Below are 25622 nucleotides of genomic sequence, written 5' to 3' on the forward strand. Positions count from 1 at the left end.
GAACACCCTTTAACTTACAGCTATATACCAATAATACAAAAATCCATTCACTATAATTAAGGTAAATTTTAGATATTTAAACACTAAAATGTAAAATATGAAACATCCTAAATAAACTCTGATATTCCAATTTTAGGCATTAGCTCAATTAATTAAAAATATATGCTTGAGTGACTATGATAAAAGAGAAATAAATGCATTATTATAATACTACCCAACCATTCCCTTGTAACATGTCACAGGGTTCCAAGCTGCTCGGGCCGACTATCATAACCTCTACACACTACGTCAAAAGCCTTCTTTATTTTATATTTGGTATTCACTTAAACGCACCACATAACAAGACTAGAGGAATGATTGCCTCTTGTGCCGACGTCCATCACCACGATCCCTCATAAATAAGGAAGACTAGTTTATTTGTAGATATCACCTAATGCGCTTCTATTGTAGGACGCCAACGTCGTCGTAACGTACAAAAATATATATAAATAAAGACAACAAGCAAAAACTTTAACCTTATTTAAAATTAAAGGCCCTTCTGAATATTGTACACTATCACTACATAATGTCATATAACGTCATAATGATTTATGCGACAGCAAAATATATTAACAATTATGGAAAATGAGAATGTCTTTTAGTATGCGTTGAGTCAATTCAGCTGGATGTAAGTGTTCAGCGAAACACGATATTCATACATATTTTGGTCCCTATATGTGAAATAGAAATAAGTAACATGCGCCAGAAGTACATTGTGACCGAAGCAAGGGCTGGTTGCTAAGTGGTCGACTGGGAACAGTGTCGTTGTAAGTTGCAACAGCCATCAGGTATAATCTGAGATTTACGTAATACACTAATATAAAAACGAGGTGACAGTTAAAATAAATTATAGGCGGCATACCCAACTCACTGAATACGTCGACTCATGGTATGGTCTCACAACATTACAAGCTAATGGAGATTACATTATTTTTAGAATTTTACTCCACTCTTACGGGAAAAGCGTTATTAGTGTCGATGACGCACAGGGCCAGTATGCAGCTCCACCGTTCCAGTTAACCCCTTATCACTAACCAATTCTATTTGAACTTCAGTCAAGTGATCACAGCAACCATTACTCCTCTAATTGTTAACGGGTGTCACGTCATAAGAATCATGAGCGCCGGCATACTGCCCCCGCGAGCCCCAGCCTTAATACAATTAAACATTAAAATTAACAACAATATTATGAGCAAACTACTATTTGAATACTTGAGCTAAAATAACCAGAGCAGCTTGGATAGAACAACGACCTCCGCGGTGGCTGTTATTTTTAATTATATTTTTTGTAAATGGCTCGCATTTGTACGATCAAATAGTTTGTTGTGATGTCAGAGATCGACGCAGATTATCTAAGAACATTAGTGGTCGTTAAATGGCATAGACATCGACTTTGGCATTCAAGTTATGGAATAGACACGAATTTGGATTTGACCACGCACGTATACCGTGCGGATTAAAAAAATATACGAAACTGACTCAAAATAAAGCAACTAATTTAAAGTTACACGTTAATTCGGGTAAACTTCATGAAAAAACCAAAAATAAATAGATAAAAATATTTACACATAGGTATATATAAAATGTTGATTGACGACATAACACTTACAATAAAAGTAAAACATAGCTAAGCTCTTTTATGATTACACAAGGCGTGGGCGCGGAGCCCCGCTGCACGCAGCCTTATATTGTCTACACTAGTCGGCCGCTCCCGGGGCCAGTGCACAATTCATTACAATACATTCTCAAAGGAAACGATTACACCTGCCATCGGTTACGGTAACGTACCACAGTTCATTGAGGCACAATCATTGGTTTATTTAATTGCTTTTCTTTTTTTTCGATTTTTTAATTTTTTTCATTATTTTCTTACATTTACACCTATGATAATTATTATATTAAGGTACGTAAATTTATTCTAAATAACAGAAACAAGTTACGAAAAAATGTTAAAAGTGAAAGCGTGAAGCGTATTAAAATCTTTTTATATGAATATAAATTTCACATTATATACATATTACGGTATAGATGTAAGTAATAAATATACAACAACATAATAATAACACAGAGTAAAATTGCACATGGGCAATTGTGTGCAGGAAATAGATGCAGTCAATGAACCGAGAGGAGATTCAGCTTCGCGGCGTGGGCTCTCGTCACAACCTTGTCGCTCGCTCTACGCCACTACAGCACAACGCCTAACATTATACCCATTATTAAGTACTGTTACCTTTAACTGACTAAACACTTCAAGGCATTACTTTTGTCTTTAATCTATGGACAACGTATTCTACAGGGCACTGGATCGTTATACTTTCCGTTACTCGGTTTGTCTAACTTTAAAAATGGAAAACTCTTATAAAAATTATAATTTTTTATAATGACATTTATTGCTGTATTAAATTCACTAAGTCACCAGTAAACACTGCGTTTTGAAGCTTTATGAATATTGGTGTACGAGTGGACAGAATAATATCAGTTTAAAATTGTAACTTTTTTTGTATTTTTTTTTATTTTATTTTATCGAATAGTTAAAAGAAACACCCTCACGTAAATTGAGCTTGACAACAATAGAATTGACATCGACCTGTTAGTGTGTACTATTGTTGCATAGACATTACACGAATGATATAGGAACATCAGATCAATAACCCGTACCACAAAATTAATTTTAAAACAATTTGGAAGAATCGTTATCAAGCACAGAGATGCAATCTAGTTTTAGACACCATTATCTTTGATACTCATTCTTTGGCAATCTAACGCTATACATCACGACAATATATTATGGCCCCTTGGCGATACAATGTTGGCGCGATTGCACATGCCGAGCCTTCAATATTGCGGTTTAGATGTTACTGTCGACTCCAATGGAATTCAAACCGAATATTTCGCGTGTTAAAACTTCCACTGCTACAGTCGTTAACGATTCGCAAAAAATAAGGCAACAAAGATCATGCGATTAAGAGAAACATCGTCGGTCCCTATAGTAAGTTATTAAGGTAGTAATGAGAAATGCTATTTTGTCTCTAAATGAACACATCATACATCGAAACATTTAGTTAACTCTAAACTACTACAGGTCCGAAGCGATTAAGAGTCCATAACGCACAAATATATATTATTCCAATATCGCGTTCTCCTAACTTAATTCATTAATTTGTGAAAGTTTTCGAGCGCGAGGCTCGACAAGGTACAGCGAATACTTATACACCTAACTTAGCACTAGTCGTTACGTTTAATTGTAAGATCACTGGAAGATGCACGAATACAGATACAATGTACATTAGTCATTCGCTTTGTGTGGTCGATCTCGGGGATCGTAAAGCGTGGTGGGTCCGTCGTCGACGGTCGTGGGCCGAAGCCCGGAGTCTCTAGTCAGGGCGGAGGGCGCGGGCGCGACGACCGCGGGCGACGCCGGGACGATACCGGGACGACGCCGGGGCGACGCCGGGACGACCGCGACGCGACGCCGGGCCGCTTCGAGCGCCCGGCGCTCCTAAGTCTACGCCCGACGCCTCTCTACTTAGCTAATCCCGTAATATATTGGTAATGATATATTTTGGCAGAGTATCTCTGTGGCACACCATTAATAAATTAAAAAGTAAATAAAAATGTAAATAAACTTTATCATAACGAACATTTACAAGTGCGATCGTTGCAAGTTAAATATCAATAGTATTCTTATCGAAACCTACGATAGGACTTAAGTGTATACTTATATCTACAATGATGTTGTAATACCGACATGGAGACTACGACTACAAGTATATTATTAACAGAATATCTAAAGCATATGTCACTTTGAATAACTTTCAAATTGAGCCTATAGAAAATACCACAAATCTTTTATTAAATAGATATTGATATGGCTAAATTTAAGTTATTAGAACTTTATTCTTATCTATACACAAAAGTGTAATATTTACTGTCAATTATAGTACTTTTTAACACTTCTCACAAATGTATGTAATATAAAATGATAAAACAATTTTCAATTTAATAATATATTAGGTTACCCTTACATTAATCGTATAATCTAGATAATCGTTTCATATATTAAACATAAAGTGGCACTTGAATCACAAATACTGGAAATAATTTGGGGAAACATCAGCTACGACGGAGGCGGACCGCCGGCGACTCTCTACTGGATCGCTCCAACAAAATAGATTATCCTTACAATAGGCAAGATAATTACATCACAGGATAACTGGATTGCACGGAGCCGCGGCCCCGCCCGCCCGCCGCGGCCTCCAACGTATATTTGTATATACTCATTTCCACTTCAGACTATACAGCTTAAAAGGAATTTACCACTACAAGAATGCACTTCGAATCTCATAATTTTCAATTTTTGTTATCTTTATAAAAATTACAAACTAATTGTAAACATTTGTTAGTCTGCGAAATGCACTTACACATTTATTGCTGAATAAAATATCACTACTGGAAAACGAAAGGCTCATCACGAGTGAGAATTCAAAACAGAATAAATAATTAAAAATACATCAGTATGGATAAAACGAGAAAAATAAAAAACGAACACGAAAGAAACTCGGAACGCAACATCTCGACGGGCGAAACAGCAACAGCCCTCGAGTGCAACAAAATAAATACAGACTAAAAGAAGGCCACGGGACGAGTGACTGAGGTAGCCCGCGACGCAACTATCTACACCGACACGATTATTTGGTAGAGTTACAGGATACTACAGTCCCGGCGGCGGCGCGCGCGCGGTCTCACCACACGCGCACCGCCGCGACCTACTACTTACAACTTCATAACCGATACATTCTATGTCTGCCGTTGTATATGTATAATTCTTATGTACACTAAATAATCTACATGAACACTTACAACACAGTAGATATAATATAGTTGTGGACAGTTGGCTACCGCGGCCGCGTCGCACCGCGTCCCGACGCGACGCGACGCGTCCGACACGATCTGACTAGGCGAATAAAATTAGTCTGTCCCCAATACGGGGGACCGTAAAGCGTAATTACAACTAGACACATAGGGCCGCGCCCGCGACCAAATTGACACGGTAGGAGATTCGCCGCGGGCGATCGGACCCGCCGCGAGCGATTGCAGAGCCGAACAGCAGGTTTAGGTTGAGTCTAACTTGCAGAAATTTGCGCGTCTCTAAACGTCAGGAACTTCTGCAAGTTGAGATCGCGAATGAATGCGAATTTACGCAGACACGAGTCGAAAGTCGCTGCGAAATTGCTACAAACGTGCCTAAACGTGCTTTACAAAGGCAGCCCTTAATCGCTGGCGGCGTCACGCGGATGCTGCCGCCCGCTGCCGGTGAGTGCGCCTTACCGTGGTTTAGATGGACTCGCCGCCGAGGAGATCGGGCGGGAGGAAGGAGTTCAGCGAGGAGGGCGTGGCTCGCTGGTCGTGCTCGGGCCAGAGCCCTGGGAATCCGCCCCACGAGTCCTTGGAGCCGCGCCACGCGCCGCCGCCGCCGGAGCCGAGGTGTTGCAGGATCATCTGCACCTCGGACTCGGCTGGCGACTCCGCGAAGATGGTCGTGTTGCTAAGCACGCAGTTGTTTAGCGCCATCTGAGCCTGGAGATGGACGGGGCGGAGGTTTAGGCTCTGACTACACAGCTTTCAAAGTCAAAATCCCTTTATTTGCATGGACTATTAAAAATAGTGCTCACAAATCGTCAAAATACAAGAATAATAAATAAAACTTAGTTTTGCTCTTATGGAGCCTTCACATTTCTCATAATTTTTTTGCCCTACCAGCCCTTGTGACCAACATTTGACAAGTGCTGAGAAGAAGCGTCGCAACAAACTCAGCACTACTGTCTGCCGCTTTAGCGAGACGGCATATTTAGATTTACTCGTCTCATCTATTCATGATTCTAAATAAAATAAAATAAAAAAATATTACAATAGATTTATTTGCCGGCAAAAAAATAATAACACTGCTTTTGCTCTCTCCAGTCTATAAATATTTAAATAAAAAAAGAAATAATTGATTAACAAGTGTACTTGATTTATTTTTGTCTAATTTATTATTACTAATTGACTTTAGAAAAAGAAAATAAATATGTATTATTATAGTGTTGTCTATTTTGTGTAATGTCTCAGTGAAACGACTACACCATTTTTTAAAAAAAGTTACCGACATTTCCAAACTCCTAATTTTATTATTCTTCATAGCATAGATTAGGTACTCGTGTTCTATTCACAGCCGCTGGACCGCGCCCCGATTTCATTTGTTTGTATTCAGTCTGCACGGCGCGAATCAATAAAGCCCTATTCACACAGCGCATGCGCGCGCGATCTTCAAAACTTTAGTTCCGAGTCAGACTTTTCAATAACAATAACTCTCTCTACAGATAATCAGGGATTGTGGGTAAACCCACAAGGTGGACGACAACCTCATAAAAGTAGCAGGATTATTAGCATGCATTATGTAGGTGATAAAAGTCCACATGATCAATGAAAATCTGCATCTGTTCACCTGGGTGAAATAATTCCTATGAACAAATTAATCTACTCATGTCACCTGGAAAATGAAACTGAGTGAAATGGTTCCGAGAAAAATCAACTTTGCTCATCTGGGTGATATCACCCGGGAGAACAATGTCGAATAAACCAGGTAGAAGGAAGGCGCTGGATACAGGCCGCTACCAATCGGGCGATGTTGAAATCATTTGGGGAGGCCTATGTTCAGTGACGTCCTGTTGCTGAAATGATATTATGCTTCAACCACACCAACGAGATCAAAGGCCAATGACAGGTCGCGTGAACTGTCATAGGTCGCGCGACCTGTCATTGGCCTTTGATCGCGCCGGCGATTGCGATCTGCATTGGTGTGGTTGAAGCTTGGAATGCTTGTATGTAACATACCTTAGCCGCCTCCTCGCGAGTGGAGTAGCGGGCGAGGGCGAGACCCTGGTTCAAGTACAAGTGGAAGTTCTGCAACGGCCCGTGCTGGATGCACAGGGTCTTCAGCGTTGACCCGTCGATCTGGAGATAACATACAATTAATAAAAAAACAATCATTTTATTCTTGGAAGTAACTTTTAAAAAATCACTTTTACACATCCTAGTATTAACCCTACCACTGCTTCGGGACAATAAATAGGACAATGTCGTATAACTCTTGCAGTAGAGATTACATAATATTGTTGTTTTAGAGACAATAAAAGAGAAATAAATACTACGGCGAAGACAAAAGGCAGGGTGTATTTAATAGCGAGTGCATGATTTTACACATTCACTGAAACTTTCTGGGCTACATTTTCAACAAGGTTAAGGTCATGTAACATACTAAATCTCAGGTTTGTTTTGTTTCAAATTTATCTGCATATTGTTGGGTTAAAATAAATTATAATAACCAAGTGCACGCACACAAACACCGCAATAGAGAAAGGCTTAACCATGTGAATATCGACGCTCCACGATTGCTAATAAATACGAAGGTCGCTAAATAGGTTTGCATCATTTATGAAGTGATCCCTGACCTTTTAATAGCGCCGTTGTCATTGTTTATTGCCTTAACATTGATAGTTCGGCATTGAGTGAAAATGCTGCGTAAATCATATTACTAGTTGCTTTAAAAAAGTTATATTTAAAAGGTGAGAATTCTAAAAGTAGATTAATTTAACTTTAGTCGCCATAGGAGTCCGACATGATGAGTGTAGATTTCTGATGTCCAAAAATATAACAGGATGAGACTTCTAAATCTTTGATTAAATATTATATTTACTTATACACTGGAATCATAATAACCCTAACGTCTAAACGTTATGATAGGCGTGTAGGAATATTAGGTTCACTTCTAGAGCGCTTCCACATCGCGCGACTTTAGCAGCGCGACAGACGCGCTGCCGATAATTTCATACTATATGACAGCGGATGTCTGCCTTCACATTATAAAAATGCCGCTGCCGCGCTGATGTCGCGCTTCTTACGTCCTAATGTGAAGGCGGCCATACTGTAAAATGAAGTGTGTTTTACCTGGGCCGTGAGGTTCTTGAGCAGCAGCCAAGTAGACGCCTGCCAGGAGGACACGGGCCTCTGCTGCGCATTATGGTGCTGCGGCCAGGGCTTGTTAAGGCCGGGGGGCGCAGGCCGGGGCTTGCCGGCCCACGTATCGGCCGGGGGCTTCAGCGCATTGGCCGCTGAAGTGGCCGGCGGGGCGTAGCTCCACGTGGACGAAGACAGCGACCGCTCCCCGCCCGGGGGCGAAGTCTTCCCGCCGAGCATATCCGTGTCTTTGATCGCGGCCAGCGATAGAGGCGAGCGGACCACGGATCCAGGCGTCATTGCTGGGTCGTCTTCGACGTTCTTCATCTGGTTACCCTGCGGAATTTACAGCTATATTCGGAAGCACTACTTAATTTATGATATTGAAAGTTTATCTGTGTCGGAATTGAGTCACGTGTAAGATGTTGTGAAACTATTGAGATCAACATGGTTGTGTCACCTATTTATACCATACAGAATCAATCTTATAGACTTCATTCAGTAATTTACAAAAAATAAGGCCAGCAGCTTTTAGTAGTAACTTAATGTGGACGGCTACACGAAGAGAGATAAAAGAAGTCATTTAGTTGTATGTAATTTTTATTTGTTCCCAAATATTGAGAAACGCCTTTTTCATAGATTGTAATTTGTTGAGTAAACAAGACTGACCTATTTTTTCACATTCCCGTGACATTATTTAACAAAATTCGAATAACAGTAGCTTCGGAATGTGCGTTCCATATCAGATTATCAGTCTTATCAGACTAAACAAGCACATAGTGCTATCTCTATAGACTGTTATGTTTTTGTCAGTTCAAAAAAGTTATTCAAAAACATTTTTGTTTGATTTTTAGTTATTCTAAAATGTTGAACTTTTGGCCCGGTAACATCCTTTAAAAACATCATGTTGTCTGCATATACAGTGTCAATGTCACTACATGTTTACTATGTTCTTTTTCTCTATGATATTGCACAGTGACTTATTACAATATGCATCGGTATTGGGACAAATGGTTTAGCTTGCTTTTTTTCTTCTCTGTTTTGCCTGTGTGTTTCAGAACTTATCCTAGAGAAACAAGAGGTTTGCACCACTATAACTTCTCTAAGAAACTTAACTAGTGAACTTGTGTATGTACCTGTATCTAAATTTTTGTGATGTCTTGTTGTAATAAAATGATCTGTTTCAAAATAGGCAACAATAGTCCAATGGTGTCAGCATTAGACTGCTTATTCGGTAGTGCGATACTGTACCACTGGACTATCCAATAAGCCCAATCCATATTTAGTAAGCGTTAAGATCGGATGGCATTCGCGCGTCAATATATTCTCTCGTAAGCAAACTGTGTGCGCTCATTGCAGCGCCGCCATAATGCGACATACTCTATACAAAATTACTGAAAGTATAATTTGACGCCTTGTGTCGCGCTGCGCCGCGCAAATGCGGTCCGACCTTTAGGGTTAATCTGTAGAGTTGAACAGTTAGAATTAGTAAGTTCCAATTATTAAAGCTTCAACCACACCAACGCGTGCAGATAGCCATCGCCGGCGCGATCAGAGGCCAAAGACAGGTCGCGCGACCCATGACATTTCACGCGACTTGTGGCCTAATTCACGTATTTTGACAGTCAAGATCTCGCTGACGTTCAGAAGTCTTTCCATTGAAAAACTGTTTTAAATCCGTATTCACATGGGTCATTTTTATAGAACGATTACTCGATAGGATCGCAACTCAGCGATTTGTTGTCATTGACGTTTTGTTACGTCGTCCCATTGAAAAACAGTTCTAAATCCGTATTCATAAGTCAATTCGATAGAACGATTACTCGATAGGATCGCATTCATCGATTTGTTGTCGTTGAAGTTTTGTTACGTGAATAAGGCTACTGTCATTTTCCTATGATCGCGCCGTGATCCGTTGGTGTGGTTGAAGCTTAAGAATACCCGGCATCTTACCTTCCAGGGTTTGCCAGGCTCGAACTCAGGCACGAGGTCGTAGACCGGCTGGTGCGCAGGGTGCGCGGGCCAGGCGTCCTTGCCGTCGGCCACGTCGGCGCCCGCGTCGCCCCAGCCCTCGGAGCCGCGCCCGACGCCCCATGTGCTGAACCAGCGGGGACAAACATACTACATTACTTCTTCTATAATATGAACGGTACTTTCTGCCTATTCTACATCCCTCGCGGCATACGATTTTGGTCAAAGCTCTTTTCCCCTAGCACTATTCTCCTAAAGTATTACAAGTATAGCGCAAGAGGAAAAGAGCTATAAACTATCAAGTCCCTTCTCATTGTCAATAAATTGATATAATGACCAAGTCGAGGGCGCCCGCGTCTCCTCAGCCCTCGGAGCCGCGACCGACGCCCCATGTGCTGAACCAGCAGGGACAAACATACTACATTACTTCTTCTATTATTATATTATGAACGGCTTTATTTCTTTACGGCCATGATTCTACCTGCCTAGCGGCATAAGAAACGAACGTTGATAAACCACGTAATTACTGCTCGAAGCTCTTTTTCCTTGCGTTATGCTTAGTGTGAACAGTTACGCCCTACGCCCCATGGTTCTGACTCGCGGCATTCGAACCGAATCTTGGTGAAGCGCGTAATTACTGCTCCAAGCTCTTTTGCCCTTGTGTTAAGAAAAGAAGCCACGCCTGACGCCCTGTGTGCTGAACCAGCAGGGACAAACATACTACATTACTTCTTTAATGATAACGGCCTAACGGCATATGAACCAAATCTAGAGGGAGCGCGTAGGTCTATAATAAGAGCAGTTCTAATTCCTTATTACTCAGCCAAAAACAATAGCTAAACAAAGACCGTCGGCCACGTCGGCGCCCGCGTCTCCTCAGCCCTCGGAGCCGCGCCCGACGCCCCATGTGCTGAACCAGCGGGGACAAACATACTACATTACTTCTTCTGTGTTAGTGGTTCCTGTTACCATTGTTCTACCCGTCTAGTGACAAACGAATCGAATGTTGGTAAAGCGCGTAAATACTGCACGAAACTCTTCCCTTCGAGCTCCCTACAAATTATATTCCGTCCGTTTCATTGTCAATTGGTATTAATTACGACAGAGTCGTGGGCTCCTACGTGGTCCCAGTCCTTGGAGCCTCCAGCGGGGAACGATTGTTCTTAACGCCTATGGTTAAACTAGCCCGCGGTATACGAACCGAATCATAGGATCTCCGCTAAAACTCGCGCGGGCTTTTCACCTATTATTGTCCCTGTTAATGACCAACGAACCGAATCTCAATAAAGCGTGTAAGTACTGTTCGAAGTCCTTTTCCTCTAGCTAGCACTTTACTTCTGAAGTATTAGTATAGCGTGAGGTGAGCTTTGAGCTCCCTGCAAATAGTTCCTACGTCTTGCGGTGCGTGGTCACCACATCGTAAAGTTAAAAGCCGTTTTTTGAAGTGGTGAATAACCTAAAATGCTTCATGGTGCTGTAAAGACGATTTAAAGAAGGGCGTGGACACACTATCTCCAATCAAGATTAAAAAAAGATTGATACCATTTTATAACGATAACTTGACGATACTTGCTACTATGTAATATATCTCTTGACCTTGGCGGGGACTTTACCAACTCTAATTAATTAGTATTTATCTCGATTACTACAATAACTACGAGTATCCGTAAACAAACTGAAAACGCACTTGCGAATAGATAAACATGTATCTCTACTACCAAAACAAACAAACCTACTACAATATTTAAGGAAGGAAAATGTTAATAATTTTAATTTGCGTTCCGTTCAGAGATTAGCGAATTGCATATTAAATAATTGTATGACCACAAAACTACTGGATCACCTCTCAAGAGGATATACGACCAAAACATTGCTGAATATTATTCTTTGGACTAATTGCGTGAGTTAAATTGCTATTTGTTTACATTACCATTTCAAATATTCAGTTTAAAACAAAAGCACTAGAAATCTATCTAGATCCAGAAAACTGAAATTTTAAAAATCGAATTTTAATTTTAAATGGTCTATAAACAAATGAGTATAGACTGGTAGACACTGGCTGGATATAGAAAAACGAATTACAATTTGAAAAAAGGTTAAAAAAAAACAAGTGAACTAGCTTAAACACTTACGAGTCAGGTTGCAGGCCAAGTTGGTTGAGCTGAGGGCTGGTGGTGGACTTGGCGGTTCCAGGGGCACGGCTGAACTCCGAACCCTCACCATCCTTGTCCAGGGAAGGCAGCTTCCACTGGTTCAGTCGCGATTGCTGGTTGCCACTTGCACCATACGCCTGTTGGAAGAGAAAATTAACTTTAAGATAGATGCAGTAGAATAGGCTAGTTTCCTAAAAAAATTTTTTTAGTCCGTCATGTTTAATATCAAAAAATATTGGACACATATATTTTTATTTGTCAATCTAACAAATAATTACATAGTTATGGTGCGTTGAAGATCCGCACGACGTCACAACGTGCGGCACTTTTATGCAAGCATTGACGTCACGGGCCTCTTCTTATGAACTTTGGCGCGCTTTATCTCTTTAAATTTTCATTAGTTTGAAAAAGTGAAAAATACGTGTAGAGTTTTTTTTGATAAGTTAACTGACGGACTAATTAAAACTCTTGCTTTTTGACCCAGGAAACATCCCTATTGCTTTTGCTTTTTAAATACTGGTGAAGACCCACCATAGACTTAACAATATTCAAGAGATTTAAGTCTTCGTTTCGTGCCGTTTCTTTGCTAACTTAAACGTCAACTTAATTGTTTGTATTAAAATCTCTAGTTATACCATTTTACGACTCGAAACAATATTATTTTGTTTTGAAACCGTGCTTTCTCTCGGCATTAAGCCAGACAGGGACAAAATAAATAAGCCCCGCTATTTTACTTGTTACTGGGCAAAACGTACATTTGGCAAATCGTTGGGTGCTATTTAAAATAGCCAAAATTACATCACACACAGCTACTTGCGTACCTTTCTTTAGAGCCTGACCTGCATTAACATCAACGCTCCGTTTCTCTAATGTAATGCTTGTAAGTATTGTTTTTATCCCATTGTTCAAAGTTAATGTATCATTGTTAGCTTACGAAGCGAAACAATAAGTAAAAATATGCCAGTATAAATGCAGTGTGAAAACAATGTTTGTTGTCAAGTTCACAGTAGGCAAAAACCCAACTTCAGAATGTAAAAAGCGCTGTCTGCTAGCGACTACACCAACAGATGTCCCGGACTTGTTAAGTGTCAATTTTTATTATTTTTCGGTTACATCCACTGTATCCTGTAGTCCGATTGTTGGCGCGATAACGTTTAAATCTGGGAATCTAGGAGTCGTGAGTTTAACGCTCCACATAGGTAGATTTCAATGATTTAGGCGGCCAAAAATATTTTTTGCTTGAAATAAGTTATAAGTACAAAATTAAATTAAAATAAACCATTTTTGACTGATTTATTTTATTATTAATGATAATAAAACATTTTTTCACTTAAATATAGAAATTAAAAAAAAAATATATTAAAAAGTTTCATTGTTATCATTGATACCCCATCGTGTGTGGTATCGTTGGATAGGTCATTTAAAATGACTTAGGGGTTTCTAAGACTATTTTTTGATTTAGTGATCCGTTTGCAAAATATTAAATTTTAAAGTGATATATTTTTTTTTCGAAAATGGCGTCTCCCCCTCTAAAAACTAAAGTGTTGGTTTGAAAAATCTGGAAAAATTCATAATAATAGTTCTTTTCATGAACTTTTAAGGAAAACTATGACGGTTAAGATAGACCAGTTAGTTCAAGAGTAATAGTCGTTTAACTCGTGTAAAATTTCATACTTAATAAAAAATCCTTAGAAGAAAATATTAGAAGTGACTTTAGATGAAGTAATTGCTTGCTTATGAAACATATTATGGTAACGACTGACAACTACGGAACCCTACACTGCGCTTGGAACGACACGCACTTGGCAAATTTTTGTATTTTTATAAAATAANGGCCGCCTAAATCGTTGAAATCTACGTATGTGCGCTCTTGTCATTGGTCCAGGAAGGCGTTATCCAGGCAATAACGGCCGGACGTAGATCGGGCCTTGTGGAGTGGTCATAGCACCTGATTGCAGCCCTGTGATGAATGGTATCATACTGCGTCGGCATATCAACAGTGGTGCATCTTATGACTGACTCACTCATCACGAAATCTAAGAAACAACACCTACAAACTTGAAATTTGGCAGGTAGGTTCCTTCTAGGGTGTAGACATTTTACGAAACCCCACCTCTAAGGGGATAAAACGGGATCCACGCGTACGAAGTCGCGGGCGGCTGCTAGCTTGAACAATAATGTAGTCTGCTGTGGTATCTGTTGGCAATGGTACATCGGGCTGTGTCACGTGCTCATTATCGCGTGAACAATTTGGCACAAAGTCTTATGGTGTACATACCGACTGCGTGTCTTTAGAGATGCCCATATCGCTGAAGTTATTCTGCAGCCCGGCGAGCGGGTCGTGGCTCGGCTTGAACAGGTCGGCGCCGCCGGCCTGCTGCTTCATGTATAGAGCCTGCTGGTTCGCGATTTGGTTCTGCGGGAGAAGTAAACCATTATTTATTAACCATTCAATGTCAGAGCTTAGAGACTAACAAGTATACCTTGCTTGCTTACTTAACAATGGCAATTATTGGCGGTCAAGCTGTAGATCCCGGCTACACAGTAATTGCAGCGGTGGGAACGAGAGGTGGGAATAGTCCCGTTACCAAACAATGATTTTTGAGTATAAAATGTACAGAAATGTGTCTATTTGTGACACGGCAGTCATAGGGGCAGATTAACCTTGTATTTCGGACCAGATTTTTTTAATGCAGAACTAGACAGGCATTTGACCGCAGTCCGCAATGGCACTTGACGTTAAGTGAGATGCAGTCTAGGGTAGTAACTTCAAAGGATATTATTTCTTTTTGACAGCCGCCATAGGATCATTGTTCTTTTTCTGTGTTACTTTACTGGGCTCTCTCATTATAGCTTAATTACGATTGTATATCCAAATCCCGCATTTTAAATCATCAAACTTTAACTCTCTATACCATGCATACCTAAATAAAATATTAGCACAATAAATAAACGAACTAACCTGGAGAGCAGTGATCTGCTGCTTAGCCTTGGTAATCTGCACGGAGCACTGGAGCGCGAGCGTGGAGTTGCCCTTGGACAACGCCAGCGAGTGTTGTTGCACCAGTTGCTGCAGTACTTTGATCTGGAAATTACAAATGGATTCTAGCACAAACGCGTTATAACTTATACTGAGTTCAACATCAAACACAAACATAATATAACTTGAGCTATATTTACACCAACTCTTAAATAGGCAACAGGTGTGGAAACCTTCAGATGCCTTTGTGCAGCAGTGGATGTGTTTCAGCAGGTACTTACAACTACTGATACAATACATGCATAGCTTTCAATGCATAAATATTTCAGTCTTTATAAATTATAATTGGTGATAAAAAGTAAAAACTACTCAACCAAATTAAAAATATATTTTTATGGGACCAAATGGCATCTATAAAAAAAGAATCACGTAAATCGGATCACAAATCTCAGTGTAATCGGTATACTACATTCATAAAAAAACCAACCGAATTGAGAAACTCCTCTTTCTTTTTAAGTCGGTTAAAAATCAATTTCAGATACAAATTACTACAGAGAGGTTGTTGTCCATGATCAAAATGATAATTTTATTGACTCGCAAGAGATTAGAGAAGTGCTCATTTAAAAAAACACTTGGCTGGATTAATTTAGTTAAAATAGCATAAATACATTATCTACACATAAGTTGACGTAAGACTGCCTATCTAATTTTACGAAAAAAAAAGTAATTATCGCACTACGACCGACGACACTGCAAAAAAACTTGCTAAAAAATGCTGAATTTCCTAGAGAACACTCGACTTTACAGAATAACTCAATGATAAGCCAGTCTATGAATTTCATTACGCGTTACCAGTTTACTGAACTAATGGGGCGAGACGAATTTATTAGATGTCAGCCTAGAGCATTTTTTACGATTCCTTTTAACATTTGCCTTTCCCTAAAGTCTACACTCAGATAAAAGTTAAATGCCCGTTTTCACCATCAATCCCTGATTTTTAAGTGATCCCTATGAAAACCAAATTAAGTTATGTGTGCATTTGAAATTAGGGATTGATGGTGAAAACGGGCAAGTCTACCATTTATGAAACAATAGTTCAACTTGTAGGTCTGAGTAAAACAAAATTAATTACCATTTTTGAGTTCGGACGATATGCGAATTGGACGGTCTGCGTCAAACCATCTCTAAAGGCGCGATTTCAGGGATAACTACTGAAATGGATGATGAGCTGATTTTCTACTCATTTTTTTGGCTTTCGCTCAACTTTTAGACTTTCAAAGTGAACGACTGGCATCAAAATTACATAAGACTATGCACCGGCTATGCATGCCTGGGTATTTCCGCGGTCACAAAGTCTAACGCCCCACACAGCAATAGGAAATACACCGTATGTGTTACTAATCATTTCCGCCAATGGTGCACTGCAGGCTGGCTCCCCCAAGGAACGCCACACGTTTTAATAGTGTTGAAACTTTATGATATTTACCGGTTTTACTATTGACATAGACTTTTTTTAATTTTAACTAGCTTTCACCCGCGACTTCTGCCGCGTAAATTTTGGTGTAAAGCAATCAAGTTTTTGTTTTACTTTGATAAGCTTCACTATTGTTAAGTTTAATCAAAACTCGTCCAGCAGTTCTTGTGTGAAGGACTAATAAATAACAAACATCCATCCACCCTAAAACCCATCCTACTAATATTATAAAGGTGAAAGTTTGTGTTGATGTTTGTTACTCTTCCACGCAAAAACTACTGAACGGATTTTGTTGAAACTTTACAGTATTATTATTTGTAACCCAGATTAACATATAGGCTATAATTTATGCCAATCTGTGGCACTAAATTTCACGCGGGTGAAGCCGCGGGCAAAAGCTAGTGTGTCCATAAGTAGCTGGAAATGGTGCTCTTTTGCACCAAAAATGTAATAATCTGGTGTGCTGTAACTAGCCTGTATTACAGTCAGCGTCAAATAGTTCATGACACCCAAAGTGGCCAAAAAGTTGACCACACAACCTTATTTCAATTACAACAAAGACAGGTTGCGAACTTTTTGCTTTTTTTTATGCAAGACAAGGCAGGTATTTGACCGCAATCGCACCTGGTGTAAGTGAGATGCAGTTTAGGATGGTACATATCTGCTTACTTCGGGTGTCACGAACTATTTGACGCTGACTGTACATACATTTTAAACTGTATATTATTATTACCTGTTGCAGCAGCTGATTCAATAGCACGAGCGTCTGAGGGGCCAGCGGCTGGTTGAGGATCTGGTGGTTGAGGTAGCCTGCTGACACCGCCATCTGGATCTGTTGTACCAGCATACGAAGCTGTGCTGTACTGGGTTGACCGCTGTTGCCGGTGCCACTGTGAAAAAAAAAGCTAAATATAGAAGAGCGTCTATAACTCGAGGGAGGTGGCGCAGAACAGACTGAGAGTGGAGATTGTTATTAAAATTTCGGAGGCCAAGACTCATTTTGGGTCGCTGCGCCATTTTTGTTAGTTAACTATAGGCTACTTTTCGTCGTCTTTTTTTTTAACAACAAGAGTCAAATTAGGCCGAATTGCAAAATCGGGGAGCTTAGTTCTCCTCTATCATAAGTTTTGTGTATAAAAAAACAACTGTTGAGTTGGGCCGAAATTGAAATAAAAAAAAAACACTATATTCTTTGTTTTAGTCATTGATTTAGATTTTTTTTATTTACATATCTTTCGTTTTTGTTCAAGCTGTTAAAATTATCATAAATTATATTGCTCTTCCTATTAATTCCTAATACTGCCCAAAAATCCAAAAATGGTTGGTTAACATAGCATCAGGTGATGCTGTCGCCAAAGTTTACAATGCTCATTATCGCGTAAACAATTTGGCACAAAATTGTTTTCAATACAATGTCAATGTATTGTTAGTTATTTTAAGATGTTGCTGACGTATTAACAAAAAAGATGAATATTTACATTTGCACATTTCGCTTTTGTATTTTGTCGCGTCTGTCCCTTGTCTAGGCTATGGCGATCGCGCCAAAATGGCCGCCAAGTCTGTATAGACGCAACTTTCGATTTCAGCAAGTCAATAAAATGTCTGCTAGTTTCGCTACTTCATTTTCAATAAACAACATTTATTGACGATCTTAGCGAAATTTGATAGTAGCGATTGTGAAAGACAATAGTTTGCTGACAAACATAGAATTTATATGTAATTGTTTGTTATTATTCGAACAACGTAAATTGGCTATAACGCGAGGTAAAAATAGCTCGGCGACTGATATTGATCTATGCTTTGAATGCATGACCTAATAAACTCTATGAAGGACTTTTTTCTATTAAATTTTATTTAGCCTGTAATTACTAGCACTCTCTAATGATAGAGTTGATGTAGTTTTCATAATACTTAAAAAGAACAAAATGTCATAGAAATTAAGGACATGGTATGTTGAAATTCATAACCACACTAAAAAAAATTTCTTTGTCTAGTTACTCGACAGCCAATGGCAATATAAATTAATTATTTAGACCTTAGACTCTAAGGACAATAATTACCTGTTAGGGTTGTACGAGTGATGATGCTGCACCGTTTGCGGCGGCGGCTGGCTCAAAAGCTTCTGAGCCACGGCGGGGGACACCGCTGGCACATTCGGCGGCGGCTGGAAGGGCTGGTGGTGGAATTCGTCGCGCCTCCATCCATCGCGAGCGCCGTTCGACAATAATTCAAATGCCTCTTCGGCATTCATATCGCGGCTGCGGAGCGCCGCTTCGGCCTCCTCTTTCTTGAAACCCATCTCCACCAAGAACCTAAACATAATTTTACGTTTAGATAAACTCTATCGAGCGTCTAACGGGAAATTGACCTAGAAATGTTACCAACCTGAACTGCTTGCTGTTCCAGATGACTTCCTTCGGCAGCTGCTTGCCGAGAGGTCCGGCCTGCGGGGGCTTAGGGCCGCCCCACTCGCCGATGTCGTCGGGCCAGCCACCACCGGGACCGGTGGGCTTAGGCTTGGGCACGGGCCACAGGGCAGGGCCGGACTGGTCGGGCCAAGCCGAAGCGTCGCGCTCGGGCCAGCCAGGTGCGTGGGGCTCCTCCCAGGAGCCGTTGCGCTGGGCGTGGGCTCCCCAAACCGCGTCTGGTTTCGTTGGCGTGGGCGGGATGCGCTGCGGGGCCGGCGGGCCCTGCGTGGCGCCGCGGCCGGCCATGCCTCCCATACCTCCGCGCTGCGCCCATAATGACGTCCCGTCGTCGAAGCCTCCCGCCGCGCGGCGAGCCGCCGGCGGCGAAGGCTCCTCCCAGCCGGTCGCTTTGATCGATTCCTTGGGACCCTGCCGATCGACGCTTACGTTCACTCACAAAAAACACACAGGGCAGCTTATTTACTAATTTCAGCGGTACGCGTTGCTGAGAATCAAGTTCAACAATACCTGCGCGCCCCACTGGTTGACGCCGCCGCTGGGCATCATCTTGTTGGGCCCGGTGTGCTGGTGGTGCTGGCTCCACATGTCGCCGTTGAGGCGGCCGGAGATGCCGCCGCGCAGGTCGTGGCGCGGGTCGTTGGGCTGCTGCCGCGGGTCGGCGGAGCGGCCGTGCGGGTCGAGGCGCGGGTCCCCGCCGCGCGGCGGCTCGCCCCACGCGTTCCAGTCGTCCTTTTTCGGCACTCCCCACTGCTGAGCGTGCTGCGGCGGGCCCGCCGGCCACTGCTGCGGCGGCGGCGGCCCGGTCCACACGTTGGCCGAGTCGGCGGCGTCGTCGTCCTCGCCCCACGTGCCCCCGATGTTCGTCGTGGGCGTGTGCCCCCAGGGGGTCTTCGCGGCGGGCTGCGGCGGCGGCTGGCCCCCGTTCCTGAGGTTCGCCTCCCAGAGATCGGTTCCGAGGAAAGCGCCGTTGTTGATGCTCGGCTTCCATGCCGGAGGTCCACCGGCCGTGGGCTCCACCTTCGAGCCGGGCTCGGGTGATCCGGGTACATCCCAGTTGGTGTCTTGGTTGACGTGTTGCTATAAATTAAATTCGTAATATTAGCCAACTATCATGTTTTTATAGTAACAAAGATATCATATCGAAATAGATTTGAACTTACTCCACCCCAACCATCTTGGCTGAAGAGAGCCTCCCTCATTGAGTTGATCTCGATCTTGGCAGAGGACGTGCTGTTGACGTTATTCCCGTTTCCGTTCCCAGCAGAAGGCCCGTTAGAATTCGCAGCCGGATTGGAAGGGTTCGCTCCATTCCCGTTTCCAGAGTTGTTCGTGCCTAAAAACAGTAGTCATTATTAAACAACATTACTCAATGTGGCGTAAACTGTACAAATGACGTGATTAGTTGGATATGACGTACCATTGCTTGCAGGCGCACCATTGTTGTTGGACTGTGAATTTGGCATATTAGGCGGAGAGCTCTGCCAGTTCTGGCCTGAGGCAGCACTGGTAGGCGGCATCTGGTTGCCGTTCGCTTTGTTGCTGTTCACTGCAAGAAACAATCCTATCACTCATAAATACCTGGGCGAAATGCAAATATCATCAATTACGAAATGCCATTGCAACTTTGTAATAAACATTAACAAACATGTTCTCTAATGATGACTAAGCTGAGTTAATTGTTCGATTTAGGAACTTACTGTCGGCTTGAGAAGTAGGCGGCCGCTGGGCCGTATTATTCCATTGTTGAGTATTGTTCGATCCACTGTTAGTTTGGCCACTGGAGTTGCCGCCCCAATTCCCACCTACCAAAAAAAAATAAACAAAATGTTGTCACTCTTGTCAAAAACAAACCACCTACAAATAAAAAAATGCTTTGTTTACCAACTTTGTTATCAAGAAAGTAATTTGAGAATAAATATTAACAATCCCAAGTTTACATGACTCTACAAAGATAACTGGATGATTGTGTACTTTTAAAACACAGGGGTTCATTAGAGCGAAAAGTAAATAAAACAAAATAGGGTTGTCACCGTTATTGTTCGAAGCAGGCGGGCTGCCCCAGCCGGTTGCTGCGTTGAGCGAGCTCTCGCCGCCGCCGCATAGCCGGAGCCGGCGCGGCACGCCCCAGCTGTCTACGGCGCCCCCCAAAGTCTTCATCAGGTCGCCCTCGTGTCTACTGAGTTCCAACATCCCGTCCAAAGTGAGATCACCGTTTGCGAATACTTTCAAAGCTGACTCAGAGCTCGCGGCCCCAAAACCAACATTATTGTCATGGTATGTTCTTGCAGACTTGTCGTCGTCAGTAATCATTCGAGTTTTCGTTTTGCATATCATATCACGAGCAGACTTTTCGTTCAATAGTTGCGTCTCGCAAGGCTCATCATGTATAATACAAACTGAGGATTTAAAAGCGTAATCAGACTTGTTCATATACTCTGGCGCTCCAAACGCCATCTTATACTTTAAGTTAAAGCTACTGAAATATGGGTCACTGTATGAGATACCCTGGACTGTTATGGCGTTAATCTTTAAAGGAATGCAGTAGTTAGGCGTATCGCCAATCATTTGGTTTTGTTGGATACTATCAACAAACTCTACATTATAAATATTATTATCTACCATTTTTACACTAACTCGCTGACTCTCATTCTTCTTATAGACTCGCTCAAAAGCACCAAATTTATTTGTGTTTACCACCAATGTCGAGGTGGAGTTATTACATTGCATTGGTTCGGTAACAGTATCAATATTGGAGTAACAATTATCCTTAATTAGACGTGGAACACATAATATTACAGAAACATTAGACATCAGACAATTATTTATAAATAGAATAATTTTCTACAATATCCACCTAGTATTATACTTATGTTCACAGATTGCATATTGTTTCAATTATAGACTAAGTAACAATGGTTCGTAGTGATGCAGTCAATTAAGCAGGTAGCAGTGTTTAATGCCTCTATGGCAGAGGGCAGGGTGAGATCACCGCTGGAAGCTGCTGCGGACGCCTCCTAGCCCCGAGTGGCCCAGCCCTAGAACAACACATTACTCTATGCATCAAACTGCTCACAAATCCTGTATAGAAATTATACATCCTACTAGCTGTTACATGACAAGGTAGCCAACAAAACTACATGTTCTATATAATAAAATTACATTCGATTAGGCTGGTTTTTCAATGGAAATTTTCCCATACTGAAACTGCCAACTTATTCTTCAGATAAGGTTAAGTTTAAGTTATCTGATGATTGAACAATCAGCTCTAGAACAAAGATTTCAGCTAACAAATAGAAACAAGGCAAACTCATATGTATTTGGAAGGTGGTCTTTTTGGATAAATCCAATCAATCAAAAACCAGAATTTGGAGAAAACAAAGAATCCATAACAACATGCAAATCAGTATTAGAAATCAATAAGTATTTGGATGTTCATTCCAAGATAAATTAGACTTTTGATGTGGTTTTAGCAGAAAGAAAATTAATTTGAATTTAATTTATATTCTCTAAAGAATCCATGTTATTTTATGGTTCTATAGTAACTTGTCCATAATTACACCAAAAGCACACATAAATTATGGTGTTAGTGATGATGACAGTAACATAATATTAAAAGCATTATAATTTTAGCTTGCATGACATTTATGAAGTTATTTTCTAATGAGAAAACAATGAAATTAATCTAAGTTAAGTATTTTTTCCAGAACTACATTTCATGACTTATTTTAAAAACAATATGTATTTTTAAAGCATTTTTAACTGTGATATAACTTATCAGTATAATAATATTGATTAATGTGCTGATAGTGGCTTGAAGAAACTTACAATATCTAGATATAAATAGGTCATACAGGGTGGCATGAAATGGGTGTGTTTATGTCAAATAGTGTTTCAGCCAGTTGGAAACCTATTGTAGGACGTAGCTCACCTTATAGGACGGACGAGAGGCTGAGCTGTATATCACAGATAATGCGGGCTCGGCAGATCCTTCGCAGCTTTGCAGTCAGCTCGTACGTTTCAGATTATCTACAGGGACAAAGAAATCCCATTATAACAACCATTCCGAAATCCGTAGCGTCACATAAAATAATCGACAAGCTTTCTAAACACTGAACTGCTCCAGATAAAGACAAATTTTATATTGTTTTTGAGGTTATCTCAAGGACTACGTTCATCAACCAACATAGATACACACAGAAATATCACTCGATACGTAGGCACCTATAGCATCATCATGAAATTATTTGCGCCGCGTCGATGCGATAAGGACACATAATTAACATTTATAAATAAGATTGAAATCAAAGCTGGGACTGCGATTCCTCCGTACGCCATTCGATGAACGTCGCAATACACAAGTAGGTACTTACTGCCACACCGACCAAGACGAAAAGATTCCACAATTTTCACATTTCTATCAAAACCAATATTCTTTTCTTACACCAGGTAGGTAGGTATCTACTTATGTATTTGTGTATTTCGGCCTTGAGTCTCGACGACTCGATGTTGAATATCTACAAACTCGTATACATAATATATATCTATGCTCTACCATCCACAGTACCTATCTATATCTAGAGTGAAAGTTAGCACGACCCATATCACAGAAACGAAGCAGATATTTAGGAAAAGAATTATTGTAACAAAGACACAAACACTTATCAAAGAAATTGGACATAAAACTTTTACAGAAAGCATCTATTTTGCTTGCAGAAATACAAAAAAATTCTTACGTGACACGACCGAGCACAACGGTGTTATATTACTAGAGGGAAAGAGACAGGAGATCAAGCATGTTGCTGACGTTCAACTTATTAGAGCGAGACAAAAGATACGCCTGAGAAAGCGATGCCATAAATGCTCAAAACGATAGTCAACCTTTTCAAAGCCTACTACTATCTAAAAAGTATTATTTTATGATACATACCTTTGTTTTGTATAGTTGTTGGCACATAACTTTAGAGATTTATACAAAATCACAATCCCAAACCCCCGAGAACACGGCTTCGACGGCTGGATGGAATGATTTCGTCGTCGGGGTTCGCACGAAAAGCAACTAAACGCGTCTATTCGAGATGTAGGTTACCGTCATAAGAATGCGTGCTGACTTGCGCCGTTTTGTCATGGTCGGGTAATAGCAATTTTCTGTATATACCTATAGATTTGCGTACCTATAGTAGCTATAGAGTGGTAACAGCACCTATCTATAGCATTGTATTATAGGTACCTACGTGTAATATACCGTACGATTACATACCTATTTATTTTTATACAGCGTGGTTACAGTAAACATCCATAACAACTCTACCTTTACGCACTTAACTAGGTTGCATTGTTACAATGCGGTTTTGTTTTTGGGATCTAAGCGATTTTAACATAAGTTGACTTCCTATTCTATTTTTACAAAAGGAGAGGTAGACACCTACGTTATTACCTTCCTAGGTAAATTAGGTCTGATTAGGGTACGCTTGTCTGTTTATTACTTAGGTAGGTACTTTATTCAATTTATAAAGGAATAAAAAATACCCATTTAGATAGAAGGGAGGTGCTACTTTCCCTTAGCCTACAAAACAAAACAACAAAGGGATTGGATGGCGGTCAACTTCAAATACTTAGGTCCTAGGTGGTTCTAGGTGGTAATCTACTTGTAGTTATTACAATCATAGGTCCTACCTACAGGTTAAGAGCCATTTTACATTTTCGTGCGAATTTCTAAGATTTTGGAAGCATGAATTACTATCTTAAGCAACACCCAGAGATTATTTAATAACTGCGAAAGATAGGTCAATCCTTGGTGTTGACCATTAATGAAACGGATTTAGTAAAACTCTGTTGCTTAATTCACAGTGCCCCATCTCCCACAACCATTTTACGGAAAAATTGCCGCAGACTCATTTTCAAAGTCCTGTATCTATTATTTATGCTCATATAATAAGCTTAAAAATATATAGTAATCATCGAACATATATTNAAATAAAACCATAATTAGAAAACGAATAGAGGTAACTTTGGGAATTTATGCTATCGAGTCAACTTCATCAAATCGTGTTTCCATCCGTTAATAGCCCTAGAAAATATCCTCAACTATGCCCAAAAAAAATCTTAGCCTTTTATTTTACTGTTTAGTACCTCAAAAATGAAAAATGAAAACCTCATTTTCGCCATTTTCTCTGTTACCCGGCCTTAAGGCGCTTTCAATTTAGACGTTACGTGTCGGACGTTTAGCCTGCGTGTTTACAATATCATTAATTATTGGTAATAGGCTAGTTTCCTAAAAAAATTTTTTTAGTCCGTCATGTTTAATATCAAAAATTATTGGACACATATATTTTTATTTGTCAATCTAACAAATAATTACATAGTTATGGTGCGTTGAAGTTCCGCACGACGTCACAACGTGCGGCACTTTTATGCACGCATTGACGTCACGGGTCTCTTCTTATGAACTTTGGCGCGCTTATCTCTTTAAATTTTCATTAGTTTGAAAAAGTAAAAAATACGTGTAGAGTATTTTTTGATAAGTTAACTGACGGACTAATTAAAACTCTTGCTTTTTGACCCAGGAAACATCCCTATTGTCA

The 25622-nt window shown here is 40.6% G+C and overlaps 1 protein-coding gene across 10 annotated transcripts; it reads right to left on the reverse strand.

Annotated features, from left to right (window-relative positions):
• Window positions 1-433: 433 nt before the first annotated feature.
• gw (trinucleotide repeat containing adaptor protein gawky) lies at window positions 434-24112 on the reverse strand. Of its 10 annotated transcripts, none has more exons than XM_028305831.1 (17): window positions 23969-24112; window positions 22970-23067; window positions 21072-22076; window positions 20739-20843; window positions 20459-20602; window positions 20202-20374; window positions 19549-20118; window positions 18998-19440; window positions 18673-18924; window positions 17346-17502; window positions 15121-15243; window positions 14437-14574; window positions 12138-12295; window positions 9988-10138; window positions 8026-8370; window positions 6913-7032; window positions 434-5616 (listed from the first exon to the last, which is right to left on the reverse strand). In XM_028305831.1, exons 3-17 carry the CDS (start codon window positions 21850-21852, stop codon window positions 5374-5376), a joined length of 3903 nt encoding a protein of 1300 aa, XP_028161632.1. In that variant the 5' UTR covers window positions 21853-22076; window positions 22970-23067; window positions 23969-24112; the 3' UTR covers window positions 434-5373. The 10 variants fall into 10 exon arrangements, with proteins under 10 accessions (XP_028161632.1, XP_028161635.1, XP_028161633.1 ...); XM_028305834.1 differs by having other exon boundaries at window positions 8026-8361; window positions 9988-10132; window positions 18998-19449; XM_028305832.1 differs by having other exon boundaries at window positions 8026-8361; window positions 18998-19449.
• Between the last annotated feature and the right edge of the window lie 1510 nt (window positions 24113-25622).

This window comes from Ostrinia furnacalis, unplaced genomic scaffold, assembly GCF_004193835.3.
Source record: "Ostrinia furnacalis isolate ACB-3 unplaced genomic scaffold, ASM419383v2 OfSCF1803, whole genome shotgun sequence".
NCBI classification, from domain to species: Eukaryota; Metazoa; Arthropoda; class Insecta; order Lepidoptera; family Crambidae; genus Ostrinia; species Ostrinia furnacalis.

Excerpts from the sequence above, each read along its gene's own strand:
- gw (XM_028305825.1), bottom strand. The coding sequence starts at position 21,852 with ATGTCTAATGTTTCTGTAATATTATGTGTTCCACGTCTAATTAAGGAT. Across the intron at positions 19,450-19,548 it reads TCAACCAGTGGGGCGCGCAG|GGTCCCAAGGAATCGATCAA; the intron begins GTATTGTTGAAC and ends GTCGATCGGCAG. Across the intron at positions 15,244-17,345 it reads TGAATCAGCTGCTGCAACAG|ATCAAAGTACTGCAGCAACT; the intron begins GTAATAATAATA and ends TGTAATTTCCAG.